This window comes from Heloderma suspectum, chromosome 2, assembly GCF_057233095.1.
Source record: "Heloderma suspectum isolate Gila_16-S chromosome 2, 16-S_ref, whole genome shotgun sequence".
In the NCBI taxonomy this organism is placed as follows: domain Eukaryota; kingdom Metazoa; phylum Chordata; class Lepidosauria; order Squamata; family Helodermatidae; genus Heloderma; species Heloderma suspectum.
In genome coordinates this window covers 235,390,527-235,416,536 of record NC_139459.1, presented here as the reverse complement: position 1 = coordinate 235,416,536, position 26,010 = coordinate 235,390,527, and the positions used below count along the sequence as shown (strand labels likewise).

At 45.1% G+C, this 26,010-nt stretch overlaps 1 protein-coding gene across 3 annotated transcripts in view; it reads left to right on the top strand.

Annotated features, from left to right (window-relative positions):
* ATP10B (ATPase phospholipid transporting 10B (putative)) overlaps positions 1-26,010 on the top strand; it is a 249,416-nt gene that overhangs the window by 141,982 nt on the left and 81,424 nt on the right. The window contains exon 5 of one of the 3 annotated variants that reach the window (XM_084838609.1): positions 2,332-2,526. In XM_084838609.1, the coding sequence (XP_084694735.1) occupies positions 2,332-2,526 (195 nt within the window). Of the gene's footprint in view, positions 1-2,331; positions 2,527-8,125; positions 8,779-26,010 lie in introns of those variants that run through there. The other 2 variants (XM_084838611.1, XM_084838610.1) reach the window with 2 other exon arrangements.

Below are 26,010 nucleotides of genomic sequence, written 5' to 3'. Positions count from 1 at the left end.
AAGTAATGGATGGGGGAGTAGAGTCACTTGGACATATGAGGACTTGGTTTCTGGCACCAGTTCCCCCATCCATCAGACCGCATATGTGACGTGACTATAATTGGTGTTAGGTTCTAGGGACAAGCTGGGATTTTTTGCTTGTGCGTTGCCATCCTCACTGCCTAACAGATTCCCTAACGATCTGCTGGAGGTGATCTTGGAGTGGTGTTGAAGTTTTATAAGATACAAGATATTGTCCCTGAGAAATAGCCACATCTATGCCAAGGTCACACTTGCCAGTACAGCCCAGGATATTATGGCTTCCATAATAGACATGGGAACAACCACATACTGCAGGTCATGTTTTTATTTGGATTGGATGAGGACTGGTCTCAGAGTGGAGATAATGTAACTCCCTGTTATGGACAGATCATTCCTTGGAGAATCCCAGCAGCTTGCTGCTTCTAACAGGAGGGGCCATATTGGGAAGATGATGGATCCAGCTGGTTTTCAGACTTCTTTTAGGAAACGTTTCACTTGTTGCCACTAACTGTTTAGTTGAAGCCCAGCTCAGTCTTTGGAATAGGGTGGTGAGTGATACAGGTAGTTGACACAATAGCTCTGAGATGGGTTCTGCTCAATGGTATAGGAAACTGCAGGCAGTGAAGCCGTACAGATAATAACTGAAGTGTAGGTGGAGAAAGGTTCAGGATGAACCTTCTGAGCATGGGCTGGAGCTCATTTCAGAGGCTCTTCTATCTGTTGCAATGATGGTGGCAAAGCACTCTTACTTTGCCACCTTTGCATCTATACAGCGGACCTAATGGCCTTGGGTGGGGTGGGGGAATAAATGTATTACTTCAGCTGTGAAGCACACAACTAACCTTTCTCTTTCTGCCACTACCTCCCACTGTAGGTTTACAGCTGCTCCTACATTTCCTGCTATATTACAACAAGAACAACAAAACTATTTGCTAACCTTGATTTAAAAAAAAAAAAAAATTCTGAGCCCGTACACTTCTGCATTTTAAACTGACTTAAATCATAACACCATCATGACTCCAGGAATATTTATTTATTTGTTTGTTTGTGTGGGTGTGTGTTTGTTTCCATGCCACTCAATAGCCAAAGCTCTCTGGGGGGTTCACAAAAATTTAAACCACAAGGTATGGAGTTTGCTTCTGCTGCCCTGATGCTCTCATCACCTACTCCTTTCTGGGTGGTCATTTGGGGGCCCGCTGGGCTCTGAGACCTCTGACTTTATCCGTAAAGTCCAGCCCTGGCCGCATCACTGTATTTTTACAGGGTCATTGAGAGGAGCTCTTCTGATTGGGTGTAAGGCCTTATGAGGCCTGAGCCTATAGACCAGGATATTCACTGTGATATGTTTGCAGACACTGGCTAATTCTGGTGTGCTGGGGGAGCTTGGTGATTCAGTGAAAGGCGTATTTAATGGATAGATCTTTAAGTGAAAGGGTGGTCCCAGATACTCCTAAGGAAGCGAGTGTAAGACAAATTCTGAAGAAACCCTAGTGAAATCCACCTGTCCAGGGAAATTATAGGTCAGCCTTGAATAATCTATTCATGGGCAAATTGGTTGAATGGGTCATGGCAGATCATCTGTAAATTCTCTTGGATAAAAGAGGGTATCTAGAACCATTTTAAACTACCCTCGGTCCTGGTTTGGGAACTGAAACTGCTGTGTTTGCACCAGTGGACAGCCATAGCCCTAATTGTCATTTGTCCCTGGCCTGTGGGCCAAATTACACATAACTATAATCACATAGTTCTGCCCTTGGCTGTAGGGTTGGTTTTCACAAATTGCCAGTGCCAGGGGGCCAAACCAGATCGGGACCACTGTGGGGATGGGCAAGGGGATCAAGTCCCCCTCCCCTCCCCCTGGAAGAGCTGGCTTCAGGGGTCAGCATGATCAGGTATGTCCCAAGTCCACACTCCAGCACCAGCCCACTAACAAGAGCCTCCTGGAGTCGTTCCTCCTCTTCACCATTGCAACTTGCTTGTTTCCCTGCCTCTCGCTCTGGCCCAGATGGTAAGAGGAAGCAGTAGTCGCCACTGCCCACTTGCTCCCTGGCTCTCTGCCTGTCCAGGAAGCGAGTGGTAGCAGTGATGAGAAAGAGGAGGAAGAGGAGGGATAGCAGCTGGTGCCAACAGCAATGAGAAGGTAGCCTCACTGAGGGCGGGTGCTGAACAAACAATGGCTTTGTGTTATGGCTGAACCCAGGCTGTGTATCAAGGGTGGAGTGGGAGACCATTGTTTCTCCCGAGCAAAAGGAAAGGCAAATTAAATTGAAAATGCATAAAATTCTAGTAATGGCATATTATTTTTTTAAGGTTGGCTAATGTCTATTTCCTGTTCTTGGTGGTCATCAACTGGTTCCCACAATTGGAAGTCTTCCACAGGGAGATCACAATTTTGCCTTTGGCTGCTGTGCTTTTAGTCATCGCAGTTAAGGATGGCATTGAAGATTATGAGAGATTCAGATTTGATCAGCAGATCAACTCTTCCACAACCACAGCATACAATAAGTAAGTCTAAAAATGTGCTTCCATTCTGCTTCATGAAATTATGCTCTAACTCTCCACTCCATTACCAGACTTTTGTATTTAAAATTAACCCTAAAAATACCACTTCTGTCTCTGCACATGAAAATTCAGTTATTTTAAGGATTGCAAGACTGCATCTCAAATACCTTCTAGGGTAAACATCTTATTCTGGTGTTATGCTAGAACGACTTGAGATCCTGTAAGACTATGTCTATTAATCTATATGCCACCACAGAAGGAATTTGTATTCCTGTGGAGCTGTATTTGTTTGTTTATTGAAAACAAAAGGGATGTATAGTTTCCAGGCCACATGGAGTGCTTCCAGATGAGGCTTTTATTGCTCAATTGTCCTGCCTCATTCATGGAACTCTTATTGGGGGTGCAGGGGTCCACCCAGATGACACTGTCTTTAATTTGTAACCCTCCCATGTTTTCCCACTGCTTCTTCCATCTCTCTTCTTACCACAGAAAATCTGTTAAGGAGGGAAAGATGGCTTAGCTGCACAATACCTTTTGATGGGTAGCACTAGGTGCCGTCTGCCTGGAAGTTCCCCTGGTGTCCATACAAAGAACTTGGACATCTGTGGAAAATTACCATTCCCAGGGTCCCTGATGACTTGGACAGCATAGCAGTATTCCTTCCAGCAAGTGCCGGGCAGGGTGAGAGGCCTCCAATGAGACCCCTCTGCTGCTGCAGATTCTCCTGCTGCTGTTGTCACCACCAGAAAACCAGGTAAATGGGTAGGAGATGGCTAGATGCACTGACAGGCAGAGGTTAGAGGATGTTCAGGAGGGGTGTTGGACCTTTTTGCATTCTCAAAGATGTCATTGGGAATTGGGTTCACACTAAACCAAGCTGTTTTCTGGTTAATTTTGTTTCAGATCACTTGGTTTGTTGAGCCTAGTTCCAAATCAAGCCAGTTTGCCCATAGAACTGTATATGCTTTCACAACTGGCATTGGGCAAGTAGGTGTGGACAACCCACAATCCTCTTAGGGGAGACTCCTTACGAGGCTTTGGAAGTTTAGGCACCAAAAACAGTGCTGTAACTTGGATTGCGCCTCTACAGTAATGGATAAGGGAAGGAGATGTCCACCTGCATTGTTCTCTGTCTTGTGCCAATCTTCCTTCCAAGATATACTCAGAAAACAGGTGGGTCTTTTACAGGTTCTTCATAGCAGATAGGCCAAGAGCTATGGCACTTGAGGCCCTGCCTTCATAATGCCAAACTGTTGGAAATTATTCATTAAGTAAAGCCGTAACCTGTTCTCGCCTAGGGATGTATGAGAATTTTGTTTCAGTTTGAAAATCACTCAAAATGCCCTGTTTGCAATCCCAAATGTGAACAGGAGCGCATTTTCCCAAACTTGCATTCACATTTGCAAAATGTATACTTGAAAAATGCACAACTTTTTCAAAATGTGCAACTTTCTCAAAAAATTGAAAAAAAATTCACAACTGTTTTGAAAATTCACAACGTTCTCAAAATGCACAACTTACTCAAACCGTGCAACTTTTAAATCACCCACCCATTAATCTATGGAGGAAATTCATTCAAAGCTGGGATTTTTTTGTGCAGCTTTCATGTCCGATAACTGTTCATTTTGTGCAATTTTCCCAGTCATGCCAAACAAACAGTGAGCGCAAACGCGAGCACAAATCAAGGAGAGATGAGCAGCGACCTGATGTTCAGAGAATTTTGGCAAGTTCAGACATTGCTCATTCACCCATCCCTATTCTCACCAGCCATGATGTGTATGACTCCACTTTTTCCTCTCTCCTACCTGTTTCAGACCCAACCTGACTGGTAAATGGGATCCTATGTCATGTTGGGCTACCCACTAAGAACAACAAGAAGTAACCAGACTATGGGGGAATAATAATTTCCAGTGGCTAGGGGACTTCATTGCCCCAATAACCTTCTGCCCATCCGCACAACTAAGAAAAGCACTATATTGTGCAAAAATAAACAAAAAGAAGCAAATGTGCTTTATTTGTGTAAGTAATACAGGTTGCAAAATTCAAGGTATGAGCTAGTTTCATTGCATGTGATTTCCTTGCATGGAAATTTGATTGTCTGGTGCTGGGGGTTTTTAGCATAGAGTATACATAACCCTCCCCTTCATGGATCACTGCCTTGTTGTGGCGAAGGGGCTTGCGTAACTCAGTGAAGCCATAAGCTATGCCGTGCAGGGCCACCCAAGACGGACAGGTCATGGCAGAGAGTTCTGACAAAATGTGGTCCACTGGAGAAGGAAATGGCAACCCACTCCAGTATTCTTGCCAAGAAAACCCCATGGAACGTATCACAAGGCTAAAAGATATGACGCCGGAAGATGAGCCCCTCAGGTCGGAAGGTGTCCAATATGCTACTGGGGAAGAGCAGAGGGTATTTCCAAGTAGCGCCAGAAAGAGTGAAGTGGCTGGGCCAAACCCGAATGGACACTCAGCTGTGGATGTGTCTGGCGGTGAAAAGAAAATCCGATGCTGTAAAGAACAATATTGTTTAGGAACCTGGAATGTCATATCAATGAATCAAGGTAAGCTGGAGGTGGTCAAACATGAGATGGCAAGATTGAACATCAACATCTTGGGAATCAGCGACCTAAAATGGACAGGCATGGGCGAATTTAATTCAGGTGACCATCATATCTACTATTGTGGACAAGAATCCCTTAGAAGAAATGGAGTAGCACTCATAGTCAACAAAAGGGTGGGAAGAGCAGTACTGGGGTACAATCTTAAAAATGATAGAATGATTTCAGTACGAATCCAAGGCAAACCATTCAACATCACAGTAATTCAAGTCTATGCCCCAACCACTGAGGCCGAAGAAGCTGAGGTTGATCGGTTCTATGAAGACCTACAACACCTTCTAGAACTAACACCAAAAAAAGATGTCCTCTTCATCATAGGGGATTGGAATGCTAAAGTAGGAAGTCAAGAAATCACCGGGATAACAGGCAGGCATGGCCTTGGTGTACAAAATGAAGCAGGACAAAAGCTAATAGAGTTTTGCCAAGAGAACATGCTGATCATAGCAAACACTCTTTTCCAACAACACAAGAGGCGACTCTACACATGGACGTCACCAGATGGTCAATATCGAAATCAGATTGATTATGTCCTTTGCAGCCAAAGATGGAGAAGCTCCATACAGTCAGTAAAAACAAGACCTGGAGCTGACTGTGGCTCAGATCATGAGCTGCTTCTTGCAAAATTTCGGCTGAAATTGAAGAACGTAGGGAAAACCACTAAACCGTTCAGGTATGACCTAAATCATATCCCTGATGAATATACAGTGGAGGTGAGGAATAGATTTCAGGGATTAGACCTGATAGACAGAGTGCCTGAGGAACTATGGACGGAGGTCCGTAACATTGTTCAGGAGGCAGCAACGAAATCCATCCCAAAGAAAAAGAAATGCAAGAAAGCCAAGTGGCTGTCTGATGAGGCTTTACAAGTAGCTCACGAAAGAAGGGAAGCGAAAAGCAAGGGAGAAAGGGGAAGATATACCCAACTGAATGCAGAGTTCCAGAGAATAGCAAGGAGAGACAAGAAGGCCTTCTTCAATGAACAATGCAAAGAAATCGAGGAAAACAATAGAATGGGAAAGAGTAGAGATCTCTTCAAGAAAATTGGAGATCTCAAGGGAACGTTTTGTGCAAAGACGGGCATGATAAAGGACAAAGAAGGCAGGGACCTAACAGAAGCAGATGAGATTAAGAAGAGGTGGCAAGAATACACAGAAGAACTATACAGGAAAGATTTGAATGTCCCTGATAGCCATGATAGTGCGGTCACTGAACTTGAGCCGGACATCCTAGAGAGTGAAGTCAAGTGGGCCTTAGGAAGCATTAGTAACAACAAAGCTAGCGGAGATGACAGTATTCCAGCCGAGCTATTTAAAATCCTAAAAGATGATGCTGTTAAAGTGCTGCATTCAATATGCCAACAAATCTGGAACACTCAACAGTGGCCACAAGACTGGAAAAGGTCAGTTTACATTCCAATTCCAAAGAAGGGCAACGCCAAAGAGTGTTCAAACTACCGCACAATTGCGCTCATTTCACATGCCAGCAAGGTGATGCTCAAAATCCTACAAGCTAGGCTTCAGCAGTATGCGAACCGAGAACTACCGGAAGTACAAGCTGGGTTTCGAAGAGGCAGAGGAACTAGAGATCAAATCGCCAACATTCGGTGCATCATGGAGAAAACAAGAGAATTCCAGAAAAATGTCTATTTCTGCTTCATTGACTACGCTAAAGCCTTTGATTGTGTGGATCACAACAAACTGTGGCAAATTCTTAAAGTGATGGGAGTACCAGACCACCTTACCTGTCTCCTGAGAAACCTGTACGAGGGTCAAGAAGCAACAGTAAGAACCAGAGATGGAACAACCGATTGGTTCAAAATTGGGAAAGGAGTACGACAAGGCTGCATATTGTCACCCTGCTTATTTAACTTATATGCAGAGTACATCATGAGAAATGCCGGGTTGGATGAATCAGAGATCGGAATTAAGATTGCTGGGAGAATTATCAACAACCTCCGATATGCAGACGATACCACCCTAATGGCAGAAAGCGAAGAGGATCTCAAGAGCCTCTTGTTGAGGGTGAAAGAGGAGAGTGCAAAAGCTGGTTTGAAACTCAACATTAAAAAAACTAAGATCATGGCATCTGGCCCTATCACTTCCTGGCATATAGAAGGGGAAGAAATGGAAGCAGTGACAGATTTTACTTTCTTGGGCTCCAAGATCACCGCAGACGGTGACTGTAGCCCTGAAATTAAAAGACGCTTGCTCCTTGGGAGGAAAGCTATGGCCAACCTAGACAGCATAGTAAGAAGCAGAGACATCACCTTGCCGACAAAGGTCCGTCTAATCAAAGCTATGGTTTTCCCAGTAGTAATGTATGGCTGTGAAACCTGGACTATAAGGAAGGCTGAGCGCCGAAGAATTGATGCTTTCGAACTGTGGTGCTGGAGAAGACTCTTACGAGTCCCCTGGACTGCAAGGAGGTCAAATCAGTCCATCCTAAAGGAAATCAACCCTGACTGCTCATTGGAAGGACAGATAATGAAGCTGAAGCTCCAATATTTTGGCCACCTAATGCGAAGAGAAAACTCCCTGGAAAAGACCCTGATGCTGGGAAAGACTGAGGGCAAAAGGAGAAGGGGACGGCAGAGGATGAGATGGCTAGATAGCATCACGGATGCAATGAATATGAACTTGAGCACGCTCCGGGAGAGAGCGCAGGACAGGAAGGCCTGGCGTGCTATGGTCCATGGGGTCACGAAGAGTCGGACACGACTGAACGACTGAACAACAACATACATAACCCTATATATACAGATATAGGAAGGGCATATAATATTTTTTAAAACATAGCTGAAAGATTAAAGCAAAAGACATATCAACTGAAGCATCTGCTTTTCAGTGTGATACTCAGAAAGTTTCTGTGAAGGTACACATTTGAGGAACAATTTCCTCAGTCCTCATCACAAACAGCAGGCACTAGGACCCAGAATCACTCACTCCAATGACAGGAAAACTGGTTTATAGGAGGATGATACCTCTGTTTGTGTGTGTGACGTCTGTGTTCCGGCAGGTGTTGACTAGAAGCAAAGTGAAAGCAATTCATTTGGCTAAACTTAGCCCGGCACTTCGCCATACAGCAAACCAGATGGAATAGTTCACTCTTAATTTTCTAAAAGCTGTGTACAAAAGTGTAACTTTAAGGGGCAGGAAGATGTCAAGAAAATGTGTTTAATAACAGCCCTAAGGGAAATAATTTGGTTTGGAAGCCCATGCTGCCAGAGTGCTGCTTCAGATTCTGAGAACGAGGAACCTGTGAAGAGAAGAAGGAAGAGGGAAAAGAAGAAAGAAGAAATCAAAAGGGTCATTGTACCCAACTTATCCCTTGAAGGCAAGTGGAAAGAAAGCCCAAATAGACATTATGAGGGCAACAAAATCAAGACCACAAGATACACCCTCCTGTCTTTTATCCCTAAAAACACCTTTGAGCAATTTCATCGCTTTGCCAATTTTTATTTTGTGGCCATCGTAGCACTCAATTTTGTGCCGGTAATCAATGCCTTTGAGCCAGAGATATCTGTGATCCCAGTCTGTGCTATAATGGCCTTCACAGCCATCAAAGATGCTTGGGAGGACTTTCAGAGATTCAAGCTGGACAAAGAGATCAATAGCAGGGGCTGCCTGATATACAGCAGGTAAATAATGTTGGATGCAATTTGGGGATATTTCAGAGGTAGTTTTGTTAAGCCTTGAAATATTAGGTAAGAAAATCATCTTTGTCTTTTGCTTAAATAGTGCTTAAATGTGTCGATGCACACACGTGCATTGGCCAGGAACTGTTTGGCTATCTAGTGCATCATCCCGTTTTCTGCAGTGGCCAACCAGATGCCCACGGGGAGCCCACAAGCAGGGCATGAAGCCTATAGTCCTCTCCCATGATTGCCCCCCCCCCTGCAACTGATATTCAGAGGCATGGTGCCTCTGGCACTGAAGATAATATATAGCCATCATGACTCGTAGCCATTGAGAACTGTCCGCATTGGTGGCCATCATCACATCTTGTGGTAGTGAATTCCATAGTTTTAAGTATACGGTATGTGAAGTATTTCTTTTGTCTGACCTGAATCTTCACCATTCAGCTTCATTGGATAACCCCAGATACTAGTATTATGAGAGAGACCTATTCACTTTCTCCACACCACGTATAATGTTATACACCTCTATAATACCCCCCGCACCCTTATTTTTTTTTTTCTAAACTAAAAAGCCCTAAACATTGTAACCTTTCCTCATAGGAGAGTTGCTCCAGCCCCTTGCTCATTTTGCTTGCCCTATTCTGCACCTTTTCCAGCTCTACAATATCCTTTTGGAGGTGTGGTGACCAGAAATGCAGAAATGCAGAAATGCTCTCCAAGTGTGGTCACACACCATAGATCTGTATACGGGCATTGTGATAATGGCGGTTTTATTTTCAGTCCCTTTTCTAATGTTCTTTAACATGGAATTCACTTTTTTCACAGTGGTCGCACACTGGGTTGACATTTTCACTGAGCTATCTACCACAACATCTACCAAATACCCTATCCATGTATACAATTTATGAACAGTTCATGTGCCTGGTCACTTTGTCAAATTCAAATAATCCATCTTTTATTTTTGGTAAAATGGGGAAAGCACTGTTGTCATAATGTACTGGACCTTAAATCTCAAGCTTTTGAAAACAAATCTCTTTAATCATATGGGCCATTTTGAAGTAACTTGTTTTTGTTTTCTTGAAATTATTATAAACAACATCATTGTCATTTTTTTAGTTGAGTTCCTGATTTCTTGATCTAAAGGTGAATTATTCATTCAGATTGTTGTACTACTCCAAAGAAAGCCTGACTGGAAACACTGGTGCAGTTCAGACATCACAGCCAAGCCATGATTCATAGACTCATAGAATAGCAGGGTTGGGGCCTAGAAGACCATCGAGTCCAACCCCCTGCTCAATGCAGGAATCCAAGTCAGAGCATCCCTGACAGATGGCTGTCCAGCCTCGTCTTGAATGCCTCCAGTGTGGGACAGCCCACCACCTCCCTAGGTGGTTCCATTGTCATATTGCTCTAACAGTCAGGACGTTTTGCCTGATGTTCAGCTGGAATCTGGCTTCCTGTAACTTGAGCCCATTATTCCATGTCCTGCATTCTGGGATGATCGAGAAGAGATCCTGGCCTTCCTCTCTGTGACAACCTTTCAAGTACTTGAAGAGCACTATCATATCTCCCCTCAGTCTTCTGTTCTCAAGGCTAAACATGCCCAATTCTTTCAGTCTCTCTTCATAGGGCTTTGTTTCCAATCCCCTGATCATCTTTGTTGCCCTCCTCTGAACCCTCTCCAGTTTGTCTGCATCCTTCTTAAAGTGTGGTGCCCAGAACTGGACACAGTACTCCAGATGAGGCCTAACCAGTGCTGAGTAGAGGGGAACTAGTATTTCCCAGGATTTGGAAGCTCTGCTTCTATTAATGCAGCCCAAAAGAGCATTGGCCTTTTTTGCAGCCACATCACATTGTTGGCTCATATTCAGCTTGTGATTGACAACAATTCCAAGATCCTTCTCACTTGTAGTGTTGTTGAGCCACATATCCCCCATCTTGTAACTGTGCATTTGGTTTCTTTTTCCTAGGTGCAGAACTTGGCATTTATCCCTATTAAATGTCATTCTGTTGTTTTCTGCCCAGCATTCCAGTCTATCCAGATCACTTTGAATTCTATTTCTGTCTTCCAAAGTATTAGCTATCCTGCCCAATTTGGTGTGATCCACAAATTTGATCAGCATTCCATGCACCTCCTCATCCAAGTCATTAATAAAAATGTTGAAGGGCACTGGGCCCAGAACTGAGCCCTGCAGTACCCCGCTCGTTACCTCTCCCCAGTTTGAGAAGATTCCATTGATAAGCACTCTTTGAGTCCAATTCTGTAGCCAACTGTGGATCCACCAGATCGTTGTTTCATCTAGCCCACTTGGAGCTAGTTTGCTCTTCAGGATATCATGGGGCACTTTGTCGAAAGCTTTGCTGAAGTTGAGGTATATTATGTCCACAGCATTCCCACAGTCCACAAGGGAGATTACTTGATCAAAAAATGAGATCAGATTCGTCTGGCAGGATTTGTTCTTGACAAATCCATGTTGGCTTCAAGTAATCACTGCATTGTTTTCAAGGTGCTTACAGATGGATTGCTTGATAATCTGCTCCAGAATTTTCCCAGGGATTGATGTCAGACTGACTGGTCTGTAGTTCCCAGGTTCCTCCTTTTTACCCTTTTTGAAGATAGGGACAACATTAGCCCTCCTCCAGTCATCTGGCACTTCACCCATCCTACATGATTGCTCAAAGAGAATAGACAGCGGTTCTGAGAGTTCTTCTGCCAGTTCCTTTATTACTCTAGGATGCAGTTCATCTGGCCCTGGAGATTTGAACTCACTCAAAGTAATTAGGTGTTCCTTGACCATATGCCTATCGATCTCAATCTGCATTCCTGCTCCTTCAGCCTGTACTTCACCTTTGCCAGGGGGGTCATAGACCCTCTTTCGGGAGAAGACTGAGCCAAAGTAGGAATTGAGCAGTTCTGACTTTTTTTTGTCATCCATTGCCAGCCTTATTTAATAGCTGAACCACCATTTCTTTCCTCTGTCTTTTACTATGCACATAGCTGAATAAAGCTTTTTAGTTGCTTTTAGCATCTCTCACTAACCTCAGCTCATTCTCAGCTTTAGCCTTCCTGACACCATCCCTGCAATTCTATGCGATCTGTCTGTACTCTTCCTTTGTAGCTTGTCCTTCCTTCCACTTCCTATGTGTGTACTTTTTTTGTTTTCAGGTCATCTCAAAGCTTTCTTCTGCTGTCTTCCACCTTTTTTTCTTGATTGAATTGTTTGTCATTGTGCCTTTAGAATTTCCTTTTTAAAAAACTTCCATCTTGGACTCCTTTTCTCGTTAGAATCATTTGCCATGGGACCCTACTTATCATTGTTCTGGGTTTATTAAAATCAGCTTTCCTAAAATCCAGGGTACGGGTTTGGCTACACTCAGCTTTTGCTTTCTTTAGAACCATGAACTCAAGTATAACATGGTCGCTTTCCCCCAGAGTTCCTGTAACTGCTACTTTACACACTAAGTCATCTCTGTTGGTTAGGATCAAGTCAAGGATAGCCAATCCTCTAGTTCCTTCCTCTACTTTCTGTAGGAGGAAGTTATCCGCCACACAAGTCAGAAATTTCCTGAAGGATCCATGTTTTGCAGAATTTGTCTCCCAACAAATATCAGGGAAATTGAAGTCCCCCATTACTACTACATTATGCTTCCTTGAAACATTGGCTATTTGCTTTTCAAAAGTTTCATCCTCATCTTCTTGATTGGGTGGCCGGTAGTAGACTCTGACCACCGTGTTCCTTTTATTCTTTGTTCCATTTATTTTAACCCAGATGCTCTTGATGGGGCTACCAAGCTCATGAGGATCATGCCTCAGGCTCAACTGCATCCTTTTCCCCCTCCCTCTTTCCCACATATGTTCTGATTCCTTCCCTCACTTCCTGGTGCACAATAACCATAGTCTGGACTTCCCCAGCCTGGTGCCCTCCAGACATTTTGGACTACAACTCTCAGGATTCCTGACCATTGACTATACTGGCTGGGACTGATGGGATTTGAAGTCCCAAACTTCTGGAAGGCACCAAGTTGGGAAAGGCTGCCACAGTTTGCCATTACATCCAAACTGGGCAAAAGATGGTCAGCACAAACACTAGTTTGCCTCCATACCAGAACTGAAAAAGTTTGGGTTGGACTAGGTTTCCAGTTCTGGTTTGGAGACAAACAGTAGTTTGCTGCAAGAATTTGTCCAATTTGATCATAATAACAAACAGTGGTTATCATGAATCAAAAGTATGGGAGGGAAGTAGGGAGAGAAATATTTATTCATTTATTTATTTATTTTATGTATGTATTACATTTATATCCCACCTTTCTTCCATCATGGAACTCAAGGTGGCTGCATGTGGTTCTCAGGTAGTCTCCCCTCCAAGCACTGACCAGACCCAAACCTGCTTCACTTCAGAAAGGTGGCTGCCTCATGTGCCTTCAGACTATGCCCTGGGACCACGCACAGTGAGTGAGTCTTGAGGTATGGCCCCAGGAGCTATGTTATGTGACTCAGGGCTCTGTCTCTGTCATGCCAATGATCCATATTATCAAAACTACATCAGAACTCCATAAGAAATATGAATACAGAATTTCTGTGCCATCTCTTTCAGAAAGATTGCTCTCTCTTATGCTTGAATTACCAAAAGATTAAGGAATGTTGCACCTGAAAGTTGTCCCACATTTACTTATTTACTTATTACAGAATTTATAAACCACTCCAAACTGAGAGATACTGGAGCAGCATACAATTATAAAATAAAATACAAAAGTTACAGTAAAAACAAATAGATCAATAAAACAGTGACTGAAATCTATTCATCAGTCAGGAAATGCTTGTGTGAAAAGTCTTCAGCAAATGTGGAAAACAAAGTAGCGTAGGTGCTTAATTTCATTTGGAAGTAGCCTAATTTCATTTGGAAGGGCATTTCACAGGGTGGAGGCCAACACATTAAAGGCCCTGCCCCTGGTGACCTTCAGGTGGATCTCTGACCCATACAGGACCACTGGGAGGTCCTCTTCAGGCCTCAGTGATCAGGCAGGATGATAAGGGAGAAGGCATGTCCTCAGGTATCCTGTTCCCAAGTTGTTCAGAGCCTTATAGACTAGTAAAGGTAAAAGGTAAAGGTGTCCCCAACCAGTCGTATCTGACTCTAGGGTGCGGTGCTCGTCCCCGTTTCTAAGCCGAAGAGCCAGCGCTGTCCGAAGATGCTTCCGTGGTCATGTGGCCGGCATGACTGAACACCGAGGTGCACGGAACGCTGTTACCTTTCCCACCGAGGCAGTACCTATTTATCTACTTGCAATTTCTTGCTTTCGAACTGCTAGGTTGGCAGAAGCTGGGACTGAAGACGGGAGCTCACTCCGTCACGCAGCACTCGGGTCTCGAACTGCTGACCTGCCGACCTTCCAGTCTGCAGTTCAGCGTCTTAACCACTAAGCCACCGCAGTCCCTATAGACTAGTACAAGAACCTTAAACCTGGCTCAGTGTCATATGGGAAGTCACTGCAGAGCCTTCAGCAGATGTGTTACCTGCTGATATGGAAAGGCACCTGACAAGAGCCAGATAGCCACTTCTGCACTAGCTGCAGTTTCCAGATCAGCCCCACATGGACTGCATTGTAGTAATCCAGCCTTCAGGTGACATGTCTATAGAAGTACTACTTAAATGTAGATTGACTCACCTGCATAAAACATTGAGAGCTATTTGCCATCCAAGAATTTTCTACCTGTGCACCCAGTCTCAGATTGTGGCGCAGTGTAGTCAAGATTAAGTAGGTTGATCTATCCTTTACCTAATGGGCCAAACTGGTTAAGGATAGGAGCCAATACATCCTATCCTAACGTAAAAAGAAGATAAAACAGTTTCACTGTGCATTAGGAATATAGACACCATTTCTATGGTAATACAGGAAAATTCAGAGGCGTTTATTTGACCTGATGTGCAAGTGCTGGTGACTGTAGAACAGCCTGTTCACCTCTAGGAAAATACAGTGTGCAGAAATATTTATTTGAGGTGTCTGGCTTGATTGCCTTACTGTTAGCTCATGAAAGATCTGTGCTTCCCTGCCTTGTGAGAGAAGAGACAGCCTACAGCTTCCTTCAGTGGTAAGGAGCTTTCATAATTCCTAGTACTAAGGCCAGTGTCATGGCCCTGGCCTTGAACTCAGAATCAGAAGAGGCTGAACCAGCAGAGTCTAGAGCTGCCATACCTCTAACTGAGGAACTTATCATGGATACTCCAGTTTCATTTAATATGATTGATATGCATGTCCCTACCAGCAGAAGTTGGCTGGGAGTGAAACAGATGAACAATGAATTGGGTTTTGCCATTTGTCCTTTTCTCTTGGGTTTTTGTTTTTTTTCTTCAAACATGCTTGGTTGCACGGTTGCATAGCCATGTTTTTCTTAACTGATGTCTGAGAAATTGAGAGGTGAACAGTGGAGTGCTCAGAGTGCAATATTTAAAGGGCCTCATAATCATACAAGGGAAACCAGGATTTATCATAAAATCTCTCAGCCTCAGCAGTTTTAATAACTAATTATGCAATTGGGCCTCCTGTGTAACTTTTTTCCACGCCTTGTCTTCCACCTCCCTTTCATTCCTAATTTCTTTACATGTATTCTAGACAACAACCTTCTAAAGGCTTAATAGTATTTCAGGCATAATATTTGGGCCGATCCACATTGCGCCCTCCATCGCAATGAATTCGGTGTCCCGTTGGGTTAAATGCTCTCACATTAAAACATGATTATTCACACTCACCCATTTTCCCCGTTGCAGTGCTTCATCGAATGCACGAGCTTGGTTCACACTCGAGCGCTGTGCTGTTTTCCTGCGCGCGCTTGTCTGATCTCGGATGCTAAGCAGGGTCGGCCCCGGTCAGTAGTTGGATGGGCTCCACCTGGGAATCAGGCTTCCTGCACTGAGCAGGGGGTTGTTCTATCTCTTCAAATGAGACTAAGTTTTACCCCCTCCTATCCCCCGCTCTGGATTTTTTAAAAAATTAAGGCATTATCCTCGCAGAATCGGGGTGAAGATCATGTCTGAATTAGAAAAAAAAGCATTGCGGAGAAGCCCCGATTCTGTGAGAATAACGCCTTAATTTAAAAAAAACAAACATCCGGAGCGGGGGATATGAGGCGGTAAAACTTAATCTCATTTGAAGGGATAGAATAACCCCCTGCTCAGTGCAGGAAGCCTGATTCCCAGGCCATAGCCCATCCAACTACTGACCAGGGCTGACCCCACTTAGCTTCCGAGATCAGACAAGCGCATGCACATCCAGCCCTTTGCTTGTTGCTGAGGAAATGGGGGCTGCTGAGGAAGCTATACGATCAGTGGCCGGAAGAAGACATGGGGCTGTCGAGAGCTGTGATTGGACAGGAGGGAAATACAAACACCGCCGTATATGGACAGCTGGGGGAGGGGACTACGACCGGATAAGGTAGCGAAGGCGGAAAATCAGAGCACATTAAGGGGAAATACTGGGATATTAGGGTATTGAAAGCAGGAGCATGGAAGTGGGAAATTCCGGTTCCAATTCGAGGCGGGTACTGTATAGTGTGAAAGGCGGGCGGTGAAACCTCATTGGAAGTGAAAAAAGGTGGTAAGTGTAGATCCAGCCTTTATCATGACACTTTTATACTTTCATGTTATGGGTCTCACTTTTACAGCTTTGGCCCTTCCTTGTAAGGGGAAGATAAAAATCTGAACCTTTTACCTTGCTGAAACTACATTTACTCGTTTTATGACATAAACGGCTTTGCCTTTTATTTGTTCTTTGTTGAAGCTATTTGGGTTTATGAAGTCGATTTGTTTATATAGCAAGGAAGGCTAAGACCTTTTATCAGTGCGTGGCAAAAGGACACTGGTGCCTGTCCTTGAGAAAGAAGCAGAGTTTAATCGGGTTTGATCCTAGCTGATGTTTGGTGGCTTTGATTCAGCAACTATGATAGGAGGAAATCAGGCATCTCCACTCCAAACCTTTTGGACCCATGGGCGTATCTGACATTTTGAAAAAGTACCCTGAGCACAACCACAAGGGGGGTGGGGGGCCAATCACAAAAATGTTTGGAGTGGCCTCCTTATTTCTCTCTCTCTCTCTCTCTGTCTCTCTCTCTCTCTGATGCAAGGGTCCCTGGTGAGAGGTAAGCTTCCCACCCCCGCCAGCTATTTTTTTAGCAGGGAGGAGCTTTTTTCTTCCTATTTAGGTAAATGGAGAATCGTGCCATTGTCTTGTACAGGAAGAGAAAAGGCTCCCCTCCAGAAAATCAGCTGGGGGGGGGGGCAAAGCCTACCCCACACACACACACCAAGAACCCTTGGATCAAAGAGTATCAAAGGTTAGAGTTTGTTCCTTAGCCTTCCTTGTTATATAAACAAATTGACTAAGGACCATGTTGTCCCAAAGGGACATTGTAAGGGGTGCACTTACACACACACACACACTCCACCCATTTTTCAGCAAGGAGGATGTTCTTTCCCCCCACACACTCGCGTGCGCACACACACAAGTGAATCAAGTAATCTGTGTAGGGCAGTCCTCTTTCTGTCTATGTAGGAAAGTCCTCTTTCTGTCTCTCGACTGGCAAGGCTTTGCAAAATGTCACCTCTGATTGAGACCTTGTTCCCAACTGAACTGGGCAATATATTGTGTCTCTAGGATTACTGCTTAAGCAATAGCTGTTTATGTAATATGGTTCTCCTGGTTGCCTTGAAAAACTGTCAAGGCATGGTACATGTTCCACTTCTCAGCATAACAGAATGTAAATTGCAAATTGAATGGTATCTATAAATAATGAAACAGTTTCATGAATGTACCTTATGGGGCATATTTGTGAAACATAGAAAGGCTATGTGTTGTATAGATTTGCAGCTGTAGCTGGAGGATATGTTAGCCTATACTGTCTGGACTTGCTTTTTAAATATTTCAGTACTTTAGGATTTTTGTGAAGGATCAAATATAGAAACAAGTGCTTTTTGTGTAGCACACAGAATTCAATGAAGAATGAAACTTCAGAGAGCAGCAGTGGGGTGGGTGGCACAACACGAGATGCAGTGCCAAAGGAATGAGTGGGCTGGGCTGGGCAGGAGACTGGTCAGTGGGTGGGTGGGTGGAGAAGTGGGCAAGCACGCAGAGAGAGGGAGGGAAATGTGGTGGTGGTAATGGCAGGCAATGGTCTATGTGTGTTCTCCCACTTCAGGTAGCAGGAAAGTTTGTGCCAGCACTGATGTTCATAACTTAAAGGAAAAGGAAGAAGAGGGGGGAAAAAGAGCCCAGCAAACACTGTTAAGCAAAATGAGGACCAACACTTATCCTGCATAAATTTTATTACTCGTTCCCCCCTTTTTAATGCTTCTAATTTTGGGACTGCCCATAAAGGATATCATGCATCAAAGGAAGAGTGGGGGCGAAATTGTGACAAAAAAGGAATTTGGTTTTGGTTAAAATGGGGTAACGTATGGCAAAAGGGGAGTGGAGTTTTAGAAAGTCTTCAAAAGTGTGACATAGTTTATGGACAATAGCAGCTTGTTTCTTAAGAGGTACTCCTCTTCCATCACATTTCTACCAGAGTGACCAAAATGGAAATTTCTCACACCTTGCCTGCTTTACATGGTCACATGTTTGCATATCCTTGAGCCCCAAGTGGGTATGGTGCTCTCTTCCAGCACAATAGTATTACGGGTTCAGAGTTACAGAATTAAATAGTTGGAGTCATCTTACATCAAGGCATCCTAACCTAAAGTATTCCAAACAGATGCCCAACCAGCCTTTTCCAAAACGTCTAACAAAGGACATTGCACAGTCACCCTGTCAATTTAATTCATAGCTGCCCTTATTAACAGGAAGTTTCTTCTAAGGTTTACCCTAAAACATTGACTTGTCAGCAGGATGCAGATACAATAGCATAGTGAACTGTTTTGGTTTGTTTTCCCAAGCTTGTAGTTAATTCCTACACCAGTGCCTCACAAAGTGTGAGGAAAGTCTGCATTGGGTGCTGTGAACTACTTCTGAGAGAAGTGCCCTGATCTCTTGCTCATCCTCAGCTGGTCTGAGCAGCTTTCCCAGCAGGGCCTACACTGAGCAAGGGCTAACCAGGCCTCAGCCCTAAAGGGAATAGATATTTCTCATAACGATAGTAACAGACATGCTGTGACATTTAAATCACTCCAGGCCATGAACTAATATAGCTGTTTCATTTATAAGCGAGACAGACTCTTACTTTTTCCTGGCAACACTTCAGGAGGAAATAACGTGCCATTCCCCAGACAGGTGCCTCTTTAATCATTGACTGTACCACACCCTCTCCTTCAGTGCTTTGTGCAAAGTGAATCAAAGAAAATCCTCCCCACCAGAGTGAATTTTCTGTAGACAAAGAATGTCTGGATGTGCTTGTATATAAAAGATTTCTATTCCCCCTCATTTCACTTCATGGTTAAAATGGTTCTGAAAGCATTACATGCATTTTGTACTTTTGACACCGCTCTGTGTATAGCAAGAAGAAAGAATATCAGGGCAGCAACACAGAGCAGTAGTTGCACATTAGCACTGGCAGACTGGTAGGGCCAGGCCCAACATTCTGGAGCCAAAGCTTAAATGCCCTGCAGTTCCCACCCACTATGTTTCTCGCTTACCTGGGAGAAAGTGACAGTGAGCTGACGAGGCCGCACTAGGAGATATCCCTCCACCACATGTCTCAGCAAAAGCAAGCCGACAAGAAATACCCAGAAGTTCAGCCTCCTGTGTGAGCACTCTGTTATCCACCACTTTGAGTAACAAGGTAGGCTGGTCCATCCAGTGGATCTGATCGGGGCCTGGGAGAAATGGAGCGAACTGGAGACAGGTTCTCCCTCTCAGGTTCCTCTGGGGTGGCCAGGTGTCCTACTTTACAGAGGGCATTCCTCTATTCTGGAGAGCTGGCAGAGGACAGTCCTCTATTTGAAAATATCCTCTATTTGAAGAGGTGCCCAGTCCAAATCTGGTTCAAAGTCAAAAAACCATAAGAAGGGAGAGCAGGGGCCTTGAAGTTGCCCATCTACAGTTAACACCCAGACAGCAGACTGAACAGGCACAAAGGTTACCTGGTCAGTCTTCTCCACTATGGTGAGCTATATTGTATTTCTATTTAAATTATCATTATTATTTCTAAATAAGCACCTATATGTATAATTTTACATATGCAAATGTTATGCAAATTGGTGTTCGCTTTTGTCCTCTGTTTTGGTGATGCATCAGTGACAAGCCTAGGTTCTGCAGCAACTAGATGAAAAGCACAAAGCATATGGGCTCCACCCACACCAGAATTGTGGGGCAGAATTTCTGCACTATTTAACAGAATTCCAATGGCTTCCTGTAGGGACTGTAGGTCTCCCCATCATTGGGCTGGCAATTTTGGACCTGCACAGAGCTACGAAAAATACCAGAATGGCCTTGGGCTAGCACTCTGAAATATCTATGCGCTGGTATGTACAAAGACTGCCTTCCTTTCCATCCTGCTGAAAGTCTCCCCAGCGTGTCTGGGGAAGGAGGATACAGTCCACTACCTCCTGGACACTGCTATGTGCTAATAAAATACTCACCCTCTGCCAGCGCCTAGTGCAATCATCTATTAGAGAGCACCTTATAGGCTAGAGGTGAGCAACACATGGCCCACAGGCCACATGTGGTCCCTGCCGTGCCCCCAAATTTTAATTCCCCCCCAAAAAAAGCATCCATAGTGATATGGAGCACTACAAGGTTTACATTTAAGTTGTTTGCAAGTGAAATTTGGCCCTTTTGGCATTCCATAGCTGCTACGGAGTGCCAAGAGGCTTAAATTTATCTTGCAAATAACCTAAATTTGATGCTTGTGCTGCTCTTTAATGCCCTGGAGTGGTGTTGTTAGATAAAAAGTCCTTGCTTTCGGTTTAGAAGAAAAGAATGCCAGGCAGGCAGCAGTGGATCCAACACTATTTTATTGAACGTTTTGCAAAACGGGTGCAGAGCAGTCTGGACCCCGAGACACGTGTGCAAAAGCCCTTTATATCATATCGCTTCTATTGTTCTTACCAGTAACCAATGAAACAGTTAGTACATCGGCTCACTAAGTTAATATCCAATAAACAGTCACTATCAGCTTACCAAGCCGTTAGTCATGAGCGCGTCAGTATGATTCCCTTTTTGCTCCGCCTATATTTTCCCGCCACTCGGGCTCTTACGTAACTTAAGACGCCAATGGTTATGAAGTCTCCTTTTTTCTAACAATTCCCTCCTTTAAGTCTTTATTCACGTCTTAAAGCATTTAAAACGGAGTTTCTTTATCAGCACAATAAAGCAAGAGCATCTGTTTTGACAGAGCGGTTTCAATTAACCGCTGGGATAAGCCTCTAGCACAGGGGATAATGCAACAACCAAATAACACTAAAACTCCTATCATCACTACAAGCGAAATAAGGATTGAGGCTGCTAGGTGTTTCCATTTTCCAAACCATCTCTCCAACCAGTCAGTCACGGGGTTGTTAATCCCTGAATTCTCGGCTAATTCTTCAGACAAGGCGGTGAGACCCTGCAAAGCCCTTGTTACCGTCCATCTGGGGCAGTGTTGTTAGGGATGAAGGTGCAACACCGTCCACCTAGCATGACACAAACCCCTCCTTTTTCTGCTAACATCATATCAAGAACACGCCGATTTTCCCAAGCCATTTGGCTGGTGGCATCTAGCTGCTCAGCCAATCCTTTTACAGCATCTCGAGTATAGTTTATAAACCTCTGTTGATTATAATAAACGTAATTGATCCAATCTACATTTTTGTTAATCGTCACCCACCAAAACAGGGTAGATTCAAATCCTGCAGAAATTTGATTTCTTCCTTTGAACTCATCTGGCACTCCCCTTGGTACTCCTATGGAGTCAATATATATTTGATCATCAAAAGGGATTACTGATCGTTTCTGCCGGGGTTGGCCAGTCTTCTCTGCTGGATGGTATGCAATTGAAAAGGGGACTGCCAACTGAACTAACCCACAAGCTCCGGACCAATTGGAGGGCAATACCTCATACAACTCTAGGCCACCACAATACCACCAGAGATCAGCTCGTGGGATTGAAAGGGAATTATTCCTAAAGCGGGTGGAATTAACACATCTTACTTTACTCGTCAGGTTCCCTATACGCCCCTCTGTGTCTGCAAGGTTTCGGTGTATGCATCCGGTATGGTTTCTTCTTTGCAGGAAGACTGTGGAAGGTCTGACACGATCCTTTGATTTGAGTGGGGGGTATAATTTATTGAGGGTTTGGCATTCCTCCTCTCCCCATGCATCAGGGTGTTGGAACAAACGGATCACGCAGGTGAGGAGGGAAGGAGTGTCCCATCCCAGTGGAAAGGGCAGCACCTTTGCTACAGATCTCCCTGTGGCACAAACAAAACAGTCAGACTTATTTAAAGACTTGGCTGTATACTTTATCCACTCTAACCACACATTATCAGTTTCCTCTGTTATTGGGATCCCTAACCTGGTTCTCCAGGGACGCCTCTCTTTCTCAGGGATCTGTACCAGAAGTGGTCTGAGGGGTGTTGGTGTGACATTTCGGGGTTTTATCTTAAAGCTGTCAAGCCCAAGTCCTTGAGGTATCACCATCCACGTTAATATTTCTTTAACTAACATTACCAACACCACCCACAATACTTGCTTCATATTACAAGTTTTTTGTAATTCGAACCTGAGCTTTTCCCAGATGTTGTGACTTGTATATTACAGGCGATTGTGGCTCCTGGATGGCTTCTTCGCCTGTGTCCTTGGCAGCTTCCAGAGGGGTGCCAGGGAGCAAAGGACCGTTGCCTGTGTCCTCCTGTTCTTTCCAAGTGACAGAAGGAAGCGAGGATCGCTTAAATGGCTTTATCCGGCTGCAATGTGTCCATTTACTAGAACCCACAAGCTTTACACACGAGTGGCTGGTTGGTCCCACCAAATAAGGCCCCTCCCACCCTTCCTTTAAAGCTTCTTTATTCCACTTTTTCAGCAACACCTCGTCTCCCGTCTGGAAGAGATGGATAGGTGCATCTAACGGCAATCTCTGAAACGGAACGGAATAAGCTCGTAGCTGTGAAAGAACAGACTGTAGAGAAGTCAACTGATCCCTTAGCATCTGATCACCCACCTCCCACTTGACTTCCTCCCTCCTTCCGCAGTGTACCCAAGGCGGGAACCCAAACATCAGTTCAAAGGGGGACAATTTTATGTCCTTTCTTGGCATCCTTCGAAGCTTCGTTAAAGCTATTGGCAGAGCCTCAACCCAAGTGAGCTTCACCCCTCGTTGGAGTTTGGTTAAAGTCTCCTTGAGGCTCCGATTGATTCTTTCAACCTGTCCACTTGCCTGGGGCCTCCAGGGGCAATGTAAATGCCACTCTACTCCCAGAGCTTGTGCCATCCCCCGTGTAATAACTGAGGTGAAATGTGAGCCCTGATCGGACTCTATAACTTCGGGCAGGGAGAACTGGGGCACCACCTCCTGTAACAATTTAGCAACAACAGTTTTAGCTTGGCAGTTCCTACATGGAAACGCCTCTACCCACCCTGTCATTTGACATACTATTACAAGCAAATACCTGTAACCCCTACATGGTGGCATCTCAGCAAAATCAATCTGCGCCCTCTGGAAAGGATAGTAGGCCCATGGTCGCCCTCCTTTTGGAGGAGGGGGTGCCCTGGGAGGGTTGGTTTTCTGGCAGACTTCACAGGTTGTGGCTAGTCGGTGGGTGCATACAGTTAAGCCAGGGGAGACAAACAGCCTCTTGCAATAGTCGATCATGGCTGATGCTCCAGGGTGTCCAAGAGAATGGTGAACTTGCTCTAGAACAACCTCTGCAGGGTCTGTGGAAGAAGCAGTCTTCCATCTGTCATCTGGATCCATCCGTCATCGCAGGGACTTATTCCGTGTTCTTGTGCCATCCGTAACTCAGCAGGGGAGTATGTGGGGCGCTCTTTTCTTTTGGGTAGAATGAGGAATGTTCCTTGGATTCCCTCTCTGGCTGCTCTTTTTGCAGCCTCATCTGCCTTCTGGTTTCCCTGTCTCCATTTTTCCTCTTTTTCTTTCCCATGGGCTCGGACGTGGACAACAGCTACTTGTGAGGGTAGCTGGAGGGCATCCAGAAGATCCACTATTAGGCCGCCATTAGCCACTGGAGATCCGTTTGCTGTAAGGAATCCCCTCTCTTTCCACAGTTGCCCATGAGCATGCACAACGGCGAAGGCATTTTTGCTATCGGTATAAATATTTACTCGCTTTCCCTTGCTGGCTTGCAGGGCTCTTGTCAGGGCTACCAGTTCAGCGGATTGGGCGGAGAAATGAGGAGGCAGCCTTTCCTCACGCACACTCTCCTCTAGAGTAACGACAGCCGCGCCTGTGTAGCGCCTTCCATCCAGCATATAGCTAGATCCATCTACAAACAGATCTCTGGCTCCCTCTATTGGTTCATCCTCAAGGTCTGGTCGGCCTTTGGTGTCTAGGTCTAATACTTCAAGGCAGTCATGATCTGGGAGTCCTGATCCGTTTGTGCCCAGTAATGTTGGCAGTAGTGTGGCGATATTAAAGCTGGAGCAAGCCTTAAAAGTGAGGTTTTCGTTTGTTAGTAAACCTATTTCATATTGGGAATGCCGGGCTGGGTTGAGAAATTTGCTTCCTCCTCCTGATCCCAAAATTTGTGGCACTCCATGCGGCACCCAAACTTCAATGGGTCCTCCCATTGTCATTTTCTCCGCTTCAGCACAAACCAGAGCTGTTGCCGCTACTGCCCTCAGGCAACTTGGCCATCCTCGTGCTACGACATCTAGGACCTTGGAGTAATATCCCACTGGTCTCCAAGAGGGCCGTTTTCGCTGGCAAAGCACTCCCGAAGCTATGCCCTTATTTTCATGCACATAAAGTCTAAATGGCCGGCTGGGATTTGGTATGGCTAGAGCAGGTGGTGACACAAGAGCAGCTTTAAGACTGAGAAAAGACTTATTCATTTCCTTAGTCCATTTCCATTTATCCAGTCTGTCTTTCTGCAGCGCCTCATACAGCGGCCGCGCTGTCTCCCCATAGTTTGCTATCCATAGTCGGCAGAATCCGGTCAACCCCAGGTAGGCCCTCAATTCGCGGGGGGACTTAGGGACAGGAGTGTCACGGATGACTTCAACTCTTTCTTGCCCTAGGCTCCGAGTCCCCTTAGTTATGTGGTAGCCTAGGAATTTTACAGTTGGTTGGGCCAACTGTACTTTTTCTTTTGACACTTTATACCCCCCCCCTGCTAGATAGTTGAGGAGGGAAATCGTCCCACTCAGGCACGCATTCTTGGCCTTGGCTGAAATCAGGAGGTCGTCACAGTACTGGAGGAGATGCACCTCTGAGTGCTGACCCAGGGTTCGAGATCCTTTTGGAGCTGCTGGCCAAAGACCACCGGTGAGAGATTCAGCCCCTGAGGGACGACTGTCCATGCTAATTGAACTTTTGACCCCCCCCCCGGGCTTTCCCATTCAAAGGTGAACAAAGGCCTTGAATCAGGGTGGAGGGGGATGCTGAAAAAGGCGTCTTTTAGGTCTATGACAGTGAACCAGGCGTGCTCTTCCGGAATTCCTACAAGGAGGGTGTGTGGGTTGGGGACCACAGGATGGGGGGCCTCGATCTGCTGATTAATGAGCCGGAGGTCTTGCACTAAGCGAAAGCCCTTGCCCCCCCTCCCCTTTTTGGCACAGCGATGATGGGCGTGTTATAGGGGGACATTATCTCAATGAGCCGGCCTTCTTCTCGGAGCTTTGTTATTACTGGTTGTAGGCCCTCCTTTCCTTGGCGGGAAAGGGGATACTGTTTCACATGAACAGGCCTTGCTCCCTCCTTGAGGGGAATTTTGTATGGTGCTGCCGACTTGGCACGAGAGGCCCCTCCAATCCCGGCCCAAGCTAGAGGGTTGACTCTGTTTTCTATTAAGCTCCAGTCCTCGGTGGCCTCTGGGGTGGATTCTTCTGCAACCTTCAAAAGGGCCATTTGGTAGTTACTACTCTGCTGTTTAGGGAGCCGTATCTCCATCCTTCCGTCAGGAGTAAAAGCAATCTCAATTTGGAGTTTAGTCAATAAGTCCCTCCCTAGCAATGCCACCGGACAGGAGGGGGTACAGACAAATGCATGTTCTAGGTGTGTTTTCCCAACCTTGGTGAACAGGGGACGAGAGAGGGGCACTTGGGTTGCCCTTCCCTCGACCTCCATTATGGTGGTGAACCCCCCACCTC